Here is a 13899-nt window from a genome sequence, read left to right as displayed (position 1 = left end):
AAAATTTGAATTTTTTTAAACTCTTGGCAGGGGGTGAGGAAGAAAGGCTTATTTGTTTGCCTGAAATTGCCCTCACCTGTCGAAGCGTGTAAAGATGGCATATACCACCATAAATGGCATTTACCTATCAGAGCCATTTCTTCCTTGTTATTCTCTAATTCAAGATGCTCTCCTGACATAAAGAATTAGTAATCGGCACCAACCCATTCTTCCTTCTTTTCTTTTGTGCTAATGCCAGGTAATAGCGAAACTTGCCAAAGGGATAGAATTAAAAATCCAGAGTCCCATAGTACCAGTATGGCCCACTTAAAGGGAGGGCTGGGATAACAGAAAAAAATCTCTATAGACTTGTGTTACATAGGCAATAAAACATATACCTTTGTAGCATGCCAGCATTTAACCAATCATAGAAGCTATTTGTTGCCTCATATATTACAAAGCAATAGAGATTTAAGGGATAATGTTCATGGAGGCAGAGGATAGGAAGCAATAAACAGCACTGGAGGTTGGTTAAATGCCAAGTGAAGCCAGGACTACAGCACCATAAACATTATTCCTATTATATGACAAGATAAGGAGGTACAAGAAGCTGCCCTCAATCCCACCACAACTAGGGCTCTATTGCTATTCTTGGCCTCAGAAAGGGAAAGCAGGCCCTGGAGGTCTATGAGCTAGTTATGTGTTTCACGTCTCAGATAGATATGAGCAGAACGTCAACCTGTACCTAAATGTCCTCTGGGAAAAGAAAAGATCCAGTAGTAGATATCCTTAGGGAGAAAAAAAGAGTAACAGCCCCTCAGGTCACACTGGACAGAAAACAATCAAAGGGTTTTTCCTTAAAAGGACAGAGTGGATACAGAGTGGTTATGACCAAAACCTTCCTCAATGGCTAATGATGGGGTGATCCTGTTCATTAGAAGTATCTCCTCAGAGGAACTGTGTTCCTGCTCTTAAAGAAACAGATATTCTAGGTAATAAGCTTATATGATCAGCTTCTGCTAAAAGGCTTAGTTATGGTAACCAGAAGGACTACTTAAATCTGCATAATTTGTACTGCAAAACAGTGTCATGTTCCCGAGAGGGAGGTACAGGAATACGGAATTTGTTGACTCCTAGTAATAAAAACTGGGAAAAAAGTGTCCAAAAGGTAAGTTATCTAACCGCATTTACAAATTCAAGATTACTGTCAGAAACATAGTACAGTTGACCCTTGAACAACATGGGTTTGAACTGCATAGGTCCACCCATACGTGGATTTTTTTTTTTCTGATAAATATAGCACAGTACCATAAATTTTCTCTTCCTTACAATTTTCTTAACGTTTTCTTTTCTCTGGCTTACTCCAAAGTGAGAATACAGTATATAGTACATATAACATACAAAATATGGGTTAATCAACTGTTTATGTTTTATTGGTAAGGCTTCAGGTCAACAGTAGGCTATTAGTAGTTAAGTTTTTGGGGAGTCAAAAGTTATATGCAGATTTTTAACTCCCCCGGGTGCTCCTAATCCTTCCATTGGTCAAGGGTCAACTATAGTTTTTCCTGCTTCCACAAACAATAGAACAATTTTACAATCCACCTTTAAATAAAAATGTTCCCCAAAGCATCAAAAACAAAAGACTACCTAAATTCAGCACCAAACTAATTTTAATAACACAGAAGGAAAGCCATTTTATAGTCACAATGGTTTTAATTAGATGCTATCTTATAAACATTTCAAAAACCCAAACCACTCAAATTCAACCTAACCCTTTGCCACAGGGTATCTGGGGTACTGTTGCCTTAACAACACTAACCCATTCTCTGGAGGCAGCTCTATTAACTATTCCTGCTACCACATTCCATAGAGAGGTATTAGCAAGAATATTGCTTTCCCTAAGTTCCTCTTCATGAGAGTGATGAGGCCTCAAGAGAAACAGGGTCTCAACAGGAGAATAGGGATGAGAGGGCTCAAAACACCCTATCATCTGTCTTTTCAGATAAGAATGCAAAGAATACAACGTTCAGCAGCCATCTTTCTTTTAAAAAAGTGCATGCAGCATATTTAGAATTCAGCTGTGTCACATCAGACTTACTGTTGGGAAGTGGATCATGAACAGAATCCAAAAATAACAGCCATTAAAGACCTAGCAACCAAAACATGTTTACGTATCCATTGAAAGCCCTGTGGTTTTGATTATATGGTGGAGAGCATAATTCACTAGTCTATTTTAGGTGAATTTTCCTTTCACCTTCCCTTAATATTAAGGCGTAAGATGATTTCTGAGTTTAGGGGTACATAGGGTAAAGTCTGAGCAGAGAACAGATACTGAAATAATGCAAGATTCCTATACTTTTTCTCTGCTGGTTGGTTTTTTTAAGGATCAGTCTCTTGAATTCTAATTTGCTTTCATTCCTTCTTCCTCTAAGTGGTAGAAACCACTGATTTTTGAGGCTTCTAAGGCAATAAGTTCTAAACCATGTCTTGTAAAAATTATCATGGTCTTTATTACCACTACTGGGATTTACGTAGCTTTTTTAAAAAATTATTCTACCGTGTCTGGAATAAAAATTTTGAATCAATGACAGTGGATAATAAATAGCTTGAAGGCCTCAAGTGGCTCCAGGATGAAACCATTTTCAAGGGATATAAGAAAGCTGGATGACAGGCCAAGGGTAGTTTTGCTTTCCCAAATTTATCTTCCCTGCCAGATTTCTACTATTTCATATAATGGAAAGCAATCACAGTAAAGTAAATCTTGTAGAGATCCCACTTTAGAGTTAATTGTCACTAGATATTGGGAGAAACTTGGAAGGTGACTAAATATAACTAAAGAACTACAATTTTTACCTGACCATAAAGTCCTGACATGCAAAGGAGGAAAAGGGATGAATGAATGATGCTACTTTCTATCCTTTTCTATGAAACAAGTAACTTGAATCCAAAAGAAGGTAGCAATCTCCCTGAGTTCCATATCCGCTGAGGGGGAGAAAAGCCTTCAGGACCAACACTAGAGGTTGTAATGAATCTGAACAACCAAAACACCAGCAAACAATTCAGAAATGGGAGGAAGAAGTAGGGGAAGGAAGAGGCTTATGATAAACAGTATCCAACAATACAAAAGGAACCAAAGTAAAAAGGCCCTACTGTTTTTACCACCTCTAGTCCAAAAAATGCAAAACAAAAAGAAACAAATAGAAAATCCTCTGGGATCTCACAAATTTCAGTGAAAACTACTCTTTTCTGATGAGAGGGCCTAAAGAAACCCATTTATACCTTTCTTCCTCAGGGAGCTTAAGAGATGCTTTCCCGGTTTATTCCTTTAATTTTATAATCCATTTTAATTTCTTTAAGTCCCTGTCTAGGTGGTTTTAAGCATAAAACATAACAGGGGCACTGAGAAGCTTAAACAGTAAATGAAGAAAAATAAATATAAGTATGAGAAAAATAAATCTTTTCACCCAAAATGCAGATTTTAAAATGGAGATAAGTGAAAAGGGTCCCAGGTATCAATTACGGAAATCACAGTAAATAGTATTATCAACAAATCCACACACAAAAATTTGGAGGGATCAGGTTCAGATATGTATTCTAATACAGCTGTCTGAAAAATGAAACAAATTTACCCTAATTTCCCAAGTGGCTTCTATTGTAAAATAAAACACAAATCACATGGGGGGAAACAGTCAACAATAACGTTGAAAATTCTGACAAGAAAGGAAATATACCCTACAATGCTGAATACTTCAGAATGCAATGGCTTTTTTAGCCTTTTCTGAACTTTTCAGTGTTTACTGGCATTTGGAATCCTCCTTCTGCTTATTCCTTGTCACTACTCTCATCTCATTCACCTCTCAAATTCCAATTCTTAGGAATCTCTGGAACTTAACTCTCTTCTTTCTGCTTAAGTATTTACAATGTTTAATAGAACTAGTCTGCAATTTCACATACCACCAGTAAGTGTCACTGGGCAGTCACATGGCATATTCCTAACTGAACAGAAACTCAACCCTCAGTTCCATAAAATCAATTCATGAAGGCTGGTAAAACTTCCTTTGTATGCCTTTCTTCATCGTTTGTGGAACATGGCAGTAGGGGAGGGTCTAGGAAGAAGAGTTAAGAAGGTACAAAATGGAGGGGGGGGTGTAAAAAGGCAGTTTCAACAAAATTACTTTATTAAAAAAGCATATAATGAAAAATATCTGACACATAATGTACACATATGCAAACAATAACATGGCAGCTGACACACAGAACAAGGCATTTCATGGTGTCAGAGAGGGAAGATGGTTGAGAAATCCTGTAGTTTATATACTGCTGTGAGATCTCAGGTTCTACGTTGTATTTGTATTTCCTAGATAGAAAGATATCTGCCTTAGCTACCAACGATTTTCTGGATCCACAGTCCAAAGAAACTTTTTTTCTTACGTAAAAAATCCAATAGACTCCAACAAATTGGGGTTCACGATGAACGGGTACATTCTCAGCTGCCTACTCTAAATATGTTAAACACACTTTTATATCCACGAAGGCTGAGGAAAAGATATTTCTAAACTTGTTTTATATTTAGATGGATAGCTTTAGAAAGCAGGAGAGAGCAACATGTATTCCTCAACACTGTGTGTTGGGAAACAAACACTGGTAGAATAACAATATGAAAGAGAGCAAGGCAGATTTCATTACGGTAGAGTGCCTACACTTCCTCATAACATGGATTTACACACTGCAAATCCTCTGATCTGATTACCTCCAGTGATCACGTAAAATACCGGCTTTAAACTCTTTGCCTTAGTGATAAAACAGCCACTTTGATTCACAACGAGACATTCACAATAAAGTATATTGTAAACGTACCTGTCCACAGCCCGGGGCATTGCACACAAACGGTCTGTCGTCTCCCATATTTCATATAGCAGAGCGGAGCTGAGGAGGGGGAGGCAGGGGGAAAAGTTATGTTAAATACTCTGGAGTTAAAAAAAAAAAAGTGCTTCAAAAATATCAAGGCTAGAAACAGGTGTTCCAAGAATGCTGTCTATGAAAGCTAAAACACAGGCTACTTTGGGGAGACCCATTAGACAGGTGGCATATGATCTACTGCGCCTCAACTGAAACTTTTAATTAGAAAAATTGAGACCTAAATAGTCAAGGAATTTCAAACCTTTGGTAGATTTTCCCTCTTTCTGCTACGGTATATAACACACTCCTCTAGTCTGCTGAATTACAATCAGTGCAGTTCCCCATGTCAATAAATCCACTGAACATTCGATGCGGAAGCCATATTTCTGAACTAGAGAAGACCAAAATTTGTCATTTAATTAATTAAGGGATTATAGGAGGGGTGCTCCATTTTACAGGGCTATAATCTGGCTCCCTGGTGTATAAACTACGAGACTGTTGGCAAGGGCCGTTTATCCCAGATTATTGCCAAAGAAAACAAAGCACCCATCCTATTGGGCTACACGGGAAATGATTTTCATTAATAAAAAAATAAAAATAAAAACCTTCTCTCCCCACTGGGAGCCTCCTTCTCCCCCCACCAATCGTCTGTGGCAAATGGAGAAATATCGGTGCCCTTCCCCCTCTAATTCTATTTATGGCTAGGTTTTTAAAAGCAGCAATAAAACAAATGTCGACTCTTTGGGGGTTTACTGGGTGAATATGTTCCGGCTGTTTGTGCCGCTCTCGGCCAGAGTTCTTGGGCTGCTCTGTTGCAGCCAACAGATGTGTGCTGCTGCAGGGGATAAAAGAAATGGCACTAAAAGGCATCACCATCCATCCTCTCTATTTCTCTGAAGAATTTAACAGGGCTTATACTGTTGTTGTTCTTTAAGTATTGAAGCTAAACTTGAAATGTTGATCGAAATTCTTTGTCAAAGAACAATAATTCCAATACAAATGTGTTGGGGAAATTTCTCATTTCCCAGCTAGGAATAAAAATAGAGGTGGAGATGGATAAGGATGAGAAATGCAAATCATAGTTAAAATATTCCTAAAAGATAAACAGGGTTTTGAAAGGGGGGGGGCACAAAAATAGTCTTCATAGGAAAAACTCCTAAAGGATATTTTCGAACATCCTTCTACAAGAAAGGAAGGTGTAGAAAACAGTATTAACAAGGGAAGATGAAAGAGGAAGAACTATAATTTGAATATGCCTAGAAACAACTTCAGAACTGTAACTAAACTCAAATTTTTATCTTGGAGATAAACCAAAATATCAGGTTAACCTCAGTCAGGTCTGCATTAAAATAAAATGTTAAAGTGCTAGACTGAATTTGGTAATCAGAAAACCCTGCTTAAAACTCAGAGGGGAGCTAGGTAACATCTCTCCTACTCTCTTAAGACTCACTCTGGGGTTGGAAACCAGTATATCTGGTGGTCTGATCAGTAATTCCACAACTAATCAGTGTTTAAAATTGTGGGGTGCCCCCCAAAATAGAAAGGGCTTCTTAGTCATCTTTCAGTGTGCTAGGAACAGGGTCTAACTATGAAGGAAACTGATGCTGCAGCATTGCTGTAATGGAAGAGAGCCTGTATGTACATAGGTATACACAGATTTATATCACATTTAGCCAGGATAAATTGCTTCAATAAATTCTATTCCTAGGAGAAGCCAGCTGAAGCTGATGATTGGGTACTGGGAAAATGAGAGCTTTATTCTTCTTCACACAGCCCCAGGACAAGAGGTTTTCTGGTTTGTTTGTTTTAAATACATGATGATTTTTTAGCACTTTCTGGAACTATGACATAGTGCAAAAAATAAACATAAAGTAAATAAAAGTAAATAAATGCAAAGACCATGGCCATTATGACTGAAAATTCAGGACATTTCTGGAAAGCAATTCATTTCTGGAAATATTCCTAACTGCTGTGCTGAAGATAATTTCACCTCCTAGTCCCAAACCCTGCTTTCCTAATATAATCATGAAATGAGAATTTTATCTCAACAAGGTCCTGTAGCATATTTTCAACCAGGAAGTAAAGTACAAGGACTAGAGCAGACATAACATAAGGACCAGGTGGGACTCCTTCCTTTTACCTTGTTTCTGTTATTTGAGGCTAACTTTTATGTTTTCTACCTAGTTAGAGGAGAAGAAGAGGGCTTGCTGGCTGAGCAGTAGGGCAGCACTGGCATAGGAAGTGACTGAATAAACTCTGGAATGGTCTCCCTCCAACCACAAAATTCAAAATTTAACTTGGTTTTGTACAATCATATCACAATATATGGCTTCCAAATTTTATTTAACTGTATCCTTACTAGGAAATAGAAATGAAAAATCATGATTTTCTAAAGAAAACAAAAGGCAAAACCAAGTTGGGGGAAAGTATTAAATGTAAAAGAAGCAAGCATTTTCATGGCTCTTAAATACTCAAATCTGATGATCACTAACTAGGATTTCCTGCTTCCTTCCCACTTTAATGGCTTTTTGTTTTCCCATTTTCACCAAGAGGAGGATCACAATGGGAGGAAGAAGGCCCTCTTTCTTAAATACCCAGAATTATTTTGAAATCATTCCTCAGTCTCTTGCTCCTTTTCATTTCCATCATTCTTGCTTTTTCACTTTAGGGTGATTTGTCTTTTTTAAGAATTAAATATATAACAACAATAAATAATGATCTGTTCCCCTACTTAAAAAAAAAAAAAAATCCAGGGGCGCCTGGGTGGCTCAGTCGTTAAGCATCTGCCTTTGGCTCAGGTCATGATCCCAGGGTCCTGGGATCGAGCCCCGCATCGGGCTCCCTGCTCAGCAGGAAGCCTGCTTCTCCCTCTCCCACTCCCCCTCCTTGTGTTCCTGCTCTCGCTGTCTCTCTCTCTGTCAAATAAATAAATAAATAAAATCTTTAAAAAAAAAAAAATCCAGCTTACATCTTTTTAAATTCCCAGTCAGCTTAATCAATAGCTACATATAAGGAATGCCATTGCTTATTTCTATTTGATACTTAAAACAAATCTCTATATGAGAGAGGTCAAACTGATGCCTTCTCAAGAACAAAAAGCAGCACATTTCTGTAGTATAAACAGGCTGAGACAAAGGTGAAATCTTGAATAAAGATGCTGCCATTCGCTAGAATTTAACTCATGGCCCATTTGTAACTGTACTATTTGACACGTAGATCACGTGTCTAGGCGTGACACTCAAGTCTGTCATCTACTCCTCGATCTATTCCTCAGGATGAAACTCAGCATTTTACACAACTAACCAATAAATGACAGGCAAAGGATACACACATTAAGAGACATTTCCAGGAGGAAGTGAGATGCTTTCACAGGAGATCTTAGAACAGGAAAACAAAGATGAAGAAAAAGGCCGTCCTAGAGGCCAAGTCTGCAGAAGAAAAGGCTCATGTACTCGGGAGTCACCAGAATGCATAAATGATAAAAATTACTATTTACTCAAAAGAGAGAAAGTTATCTGAATGCTGGGAGAGAAGTGAAGAAAATCCAAAGTTTAGAGACTGATTTTTAATAACTGGGACAATTTCATAAAATCTATGTTAAACAGTTTTGTCAAAGCCAGAAGTATATCCTAAAATGGTCAATGTGCAAATAAGAAAACTGATTTTCTATGTATATACATATATGTACATATATGTGTGTGTGTATATACACACACACATATATATGCATATCTATCTTTTTTTTTTCTTTTTTAATAGAATGAGGATGAAGTCTGTCACTGAGGACTACAAAGTCAATTCTCTGGACCCAGCTATAATGTGATTATCTCTTTAGTAACTAATTGCTGTTCATAAAATGGCCCAACTTTAGTAAGGAATAAAAGCCATGTACAAACACACCCAGGGGCCTGTTCTTAGGTTCCTAATAACAAAAAGCAGATACTGCTAAGTACAAAAAATGAGAAGGGCATATGCACCATTAATATCAAAAATTCATGAAAATCTAGAAGGGGTTCAGACTAGCTATCATTCATTCATTCAAAAAACATTACTAAGGAACTAAGTGCCAGGCAAAGTGGACATAAAAATAAAAAGACAATAATCCTTTGCAAAAAAAAGAATCTTTCACTCATCTTCAAAGAAAAACTAGAGTTGGACAGTAGTTAAAGCAGTAAAAAACAGTTTTTAGTCAGAACTATTGCAATAGGGGAAAAGAGATCTCAGTACAGAACTGGGCTCAATTCTGAAAACATCAGGGGCAAATGGAAATTTATAGCCAAGGACCATGGTGGGGGCTAATGGATGGAAAAGTACTAAGAGGAAACATCAGGAGAAGGGGATTCTGACTAAACCGACCTAACAAGATTCTTGCTAAAGATAGGCCAGGATGATGATACATAACCTAGGGGATGGTGAAAGATGAAGAACCTGATCAGATATGAGGGTGATCAGATATCGATGGTGAGGGATTCTTGCTAAAACTGGATCTTACAAGAAAGTACACTGATGGGCCTAAAAGAAGGTTCAGGAAACTGCCTAAAGTTTGGTCAAAGAATTTTTGTCATTTGGCATGAGAGATGCCAAGTAAGTGGTAAGAATGATGGCTTAATTTACAAGTTCAATTAGTCAAGAGATTGATCAGTATACATATTAGATCCCTTGCTATTTCTTATTATTTATGGTCATTTATCAAATTCCTTTGCTAGACAACTTCAGAGAGTACAGGCAAGAGCACAAAAAAGAGGGATTTAAAGTCTTGGTAAAAGATCTGACAAGGACAAAGTTTGAAACTAATAATCACAATTTACTTTGTGGATCAAAAAGTAAATATGGTCAGTTTTAAAATTCATCAATTTACTGGGGTGCCTAGGTGGCTCAATCAGGTAAGCATCTGACTCTTGGTCTCAGCCCAGGTCTTGATCTCAGGGTCGTGAGTTCAAGCCACGAGTTGTGTTCCATCCACACTGGGCATGGGGCCTACTTAAACACAAAACAAAACACCTTAAAATTCATCAATTCACTGAATACTTTATTCAGTGCCTACCCCACACTCTAGGCCCCAGAATTCAACAGTGACAAGGTTTCTACCCTTACAGTGCTTATACTCTAAAAGGAAGAAATAAACACTAAGCAAGTAAACAAAATAATTTTAGATTAATAGCAGATAACTGCTATGAAAGAAATGAAATGGTGATATGTTAGTGGCTACGAGCAGGCTATTTCAGTTTCATGAATAAAAAGGAAATGGCTGTATTATCTGTGACCAAAAAGGGAACGGGGTAGAATATAGAGATCTGGGTTAAAACTTCTGGAAGCCTTTCCTCTCATAACACAGGTGATTTTTGGTAAATATTTTTTTATTTAATATGAAGCCAATATTCAAGTATACTCTGCTGAAATTCTACATTTATCTTCCTGTATTTTTCAGAAAGCTGCCAGCTAGGTCCACAAAACAATTGCTATCCAGGTATTTGTGTATTTAAAGCTAAACATGTTTGACATATTTTAAATACATACTCTTCTTAAGACATATTTTAAGTACATACTTTACAACTACTTTGTGCCTAAGGCACTTGATGTGACTACACCCAACCAACTCTGTGCTTTCCTTATCATCCAAATAACATAGAGGAGGATCCATAGCTTTTGATTAGAGTGTTAAAAAATGGGGAGAAGGAAGATTATTTGTCAAGTTAACCCTTCATTGGCCCTTGAAAACAAAACCGAGGCCAGAGCTGTTAAGATATATTTTCAAGTATAAAAGAAATGTAGCAGAGGGGGGCCTAGCTGGCTTCATAGGTAGAGCATGCAACTCTTGATCTCGGGGTTGTGAGTTCAAGCCCCACATTGGGTGTGGAGCCTATTTAGAAAAATAAATGAAATAAAATAAAATCTTAAATAAAAAAGAAACATTAAAAAAAGAATGCTGCAGACATTCTTATACCTTCATATAAGACTTTTGGTAGTACATATTTGAACAATCTTTCTGGGAAGCAATCTGGCAATATTTATATTGTCTTAAAAAAATTTTTTTTAAAGATTTTATTTATTTATTTGACAGAGAGAGAGAGCACAAGCAGGGAGAGCAGCAGGCAGAGGGAGAGGGAGAAGCAGGCCCCTCTCAGAGCAGGGAGCCCGATGCAGGGACTAGATCCCAGGACCCCGGGATCACAACCTGAGCAGAAGGCAGACACTTAACCGACTGAGCCACCCAGGTGCCCTTGTCTTAAAATGTTTTGTATCCCTTGAACAAATCTTTTTTTTTTTTTAAGATTTTTTTTATTTATTTGACAGAGAGACACAGCAAGAGAGGGAACACAAGCAGGGGGAGTGGGAGAGGAAGAAGCAGACCGCCTGCGGAGCAGGGAGCCCGATGCGGGGCTCGATCCCAGGACCCTGGGACCATGACCCGAGCAGAAGGCAGACGCCTAACAACTGAGCCACCCAGGCGCCCCTGAACAAATCATTCTTTTTTCAGGACTTTATTCTGAGGTTAAAGCCCAAAACATGGACCACTTATATATTAAAATGCTCATTATAGTCCTATTTATAACAATAAGAAAAAAAGAACAGGAATTAAATGTTTAAGAAGAATGAATCAATGTAAGATACTGCCTGACAATAGGCTATATTTAAGTTAAGAATAACGTTTCTGAAAGCTGTTTAATGACATAAGAAAATGCTATACATTCTGTGGGGAAAAAAGCAGGATATAAAATTGCATATGCACCATAATTCCAAATCTATAAAAAAAGCAAACAAAACAGGGGTGCCTGGCTAGCTCAGTCAGTAGAACATGCAACTCTATGACTCTTGATCTTGGGGTCATGAGTTCAAGCCCCACACTGGGCGTAGAGCCTACTGAAAAAAAAAAAAGCAAACAAATAATAAGCATATAAAAAGATAAGGGAATTGGCATCAAATGTTAATAATGGTTATCTCTGGATAATGGTATTCCAGGTAATTTTGTTTTCTTCGTACGTTCAGTATTTTCCAAAGTCTACAATGATCACAGATTGCTTTTAAAAAATAAAAATAATATAGTGTAATCTAATAAAAACAATGATCTGCATGACTTAAAAAAAATGTCTGAGTTAAAAAAAGGTCCACATCTGGTAGACTCTTCTAAAGCACTAAACAGTATATTTACAAATCATGCAAGGTTGTTCATTCTCTACTACAAAGCAACAAAACCAACTGACAAATTAAGTTCAAAATGGACTACCAAAAAATCTTTCTAAAATTATAAACTAGCAGCTTCATATAGAAATAGACACGGTGGAAACTGGTGGAAACTTAAACATATCGATACACAGGGTAATCAAGCAGTTCAAGATAGTTCCTCCTTTGTTACCTTCAAGGACCCATTTTCAAAATCCCATGAATGCTCCCTAACGAGTATTACTTATATTAAACATTTAGAAATTTCCCCAGCCATTCATCACAAAGAGAATAAAGAGAGCCGAAACCAAGCTTAGCAGGTACTAAATGCCTTTCAGCTCAGCTATAAACAAGCTTAAAAATGTAGACAGGCACCCAAACAGAGCTCTATGGACCCCATTCCCTTATGATATTAAAAAGAAAGAAATTATATACAAACAGTTCTCTTCCAAGAACATAACTTTGGATACCAAGTTTGACTCTTAAGATAATTTAGCTGCTGCTAAGCAAAGAGTACAAACACCAAAGATCTCTACCACAGCAGTCTCAACATTTTATTCTCCATAGGATACTCAGTGTTGCTGTGATTTGCATTACATCTAGAAAATTGATTTAAGGAAAAGATACCAATAAACATATGAACTGTGAGACTATAATGCACATTATGTGAACCTCAGAAAACAAAGAAGACTCAGGTTTTAACCAGGTAGTAGATTATTTAGGAATTGAAATTTCTGTTCATAAATTCTGGGTTTGTTTTCCACTGTATTATTTAGCATAAAAACAGTTTAGCATATATTATTTCACTAGTAGGTAAACCAATTGCCCCAAAGGGATTATAGAAAGCACATATATCACTGTAATCTTAAACTAACTTGTCTTACTGTTTTATATCAGCGTTTTTGTAAAGCACTTTGCTAACAAGACTGGAAAACTGAGGTAGGGAGTTATTAAAAAAAAAAAAAAAAAATAGACAAAAGATGAGTCAAGAGGTTGAGGTGGGCCTGAATCTGTTACCTATTCTCACACACCTCAAAAAAGATATAAAAATGGACAGCACATCTTTTTAGAACTCCTAAAAATTAGGGATGCCGGGGTGGCTCAGCAGGTTAAGTGTCTGCCTTCAGCTCAGGTCATGATCCCAGGGTCCTGGGATCGAGTTCCGCATCAGGATCCTTGCTCAGCAGGGGGGCCTGCTTATCCCTCTGCCTGCCACTCCCCCTGCTTGTGCTTTCTCTGACAAATAAATAAATAAAATCTTAAAAAACAAAAACAAAAACCTCCTAAGAGTTGTATGATAACCTGCATATTGTGTAACTATTTCCAACTGAACTGTGTTATTTCCAAAAATTTACACACAGTAGGTGTTTCTTATATGTTTATTAGACAAATGAATGTCCAGAAATACAAACTGGAGGGACTACAAATTCTTGGAGCATTATTTTTGTCTAGGAAAATTAAATAATGTTCATAGTTTTAACATTAAGTGTGTGTGTGTATAATTTTGTGTGTGTGTGTGTGGTGGGCAGCAAAGCAAAGTTTATTGAGCAATAGTAAAAAGCTCTCGAAGAGGGAGGGGACCTGAGAGGGATGCCCAACATTAAGTATATTTTATTACAATTTTTCAATTCATAATCCAGGGCGCCTGGGTGGCTCAGTTGGTTGAGCGACTGCCTTCGGCTCAGGTCATGATCCTGGAGTCCCTGGATCGAGTCCCGCATGGGGCTCCATGCTCGGCAGGGAGTCTGCTTCTCCCTCTGACCCTCCCCCCTCTCATGTGCTCTCTCTCTCTCATAAATAAATAAAATCTTTTTTTTTTTTTTTTTAAAGATTTTATTTATTTGACAGAGAGACACAGCG

General features: G+C 37.5%; 1 protein-coding gene across 4 annotated transcripts in view; it reads right to left on the bottom strand.

Annotated features, from left to right (window-relative positions):
- LOC116642180 (cyclic AMP-dependent transcription factor ATF-7) overlaps positions 1–13899 on the bottom strand; it is an 85865-nt gene that overhangs the window by 60575 nt on the left and 11391 nt on the right. For 3 of the 4 annotated variants that reach the window (XM_032420306.1, XM_032420307.1, XM_032420308.1), the window contains exon 2: positions 4837–4905. In XM_032420306.1, the coding sequence (XP_032276197.1) occupies positions 4837–4884 (48 nt within the window). In that variant the 5' untranslated portion in view covers positions 4885–4905. Of the gene's footprint in view, positions 1–4836; positions 4906–13899 lie in introns of those variants that run through there. The other variant, XM_032420309.1, reaches the window with a different exon arrangement.

The sequence above is a fragment of the Phoca vitulina genome, unplaced genomic scaffold (assembly GCF_004348235.1).
Source record: "Phoca vitulina isolate PV1807 unplaced genomic scaffold, GSC_HSeal_1.0 scaffold23, whole genome shotgun sequence".
Classification (NCBI taxonomy): domain Eukaryota; kingdom Metazoa; phylum Chordata; class Mammalia; order Carnivora; family Phocidae; genus Phoca; species Phoca vitulina.
Note: the sequence above shows the minus strand (reverse complement) of the source record. Positions and strands in the feature narration are given on the sequence as shown.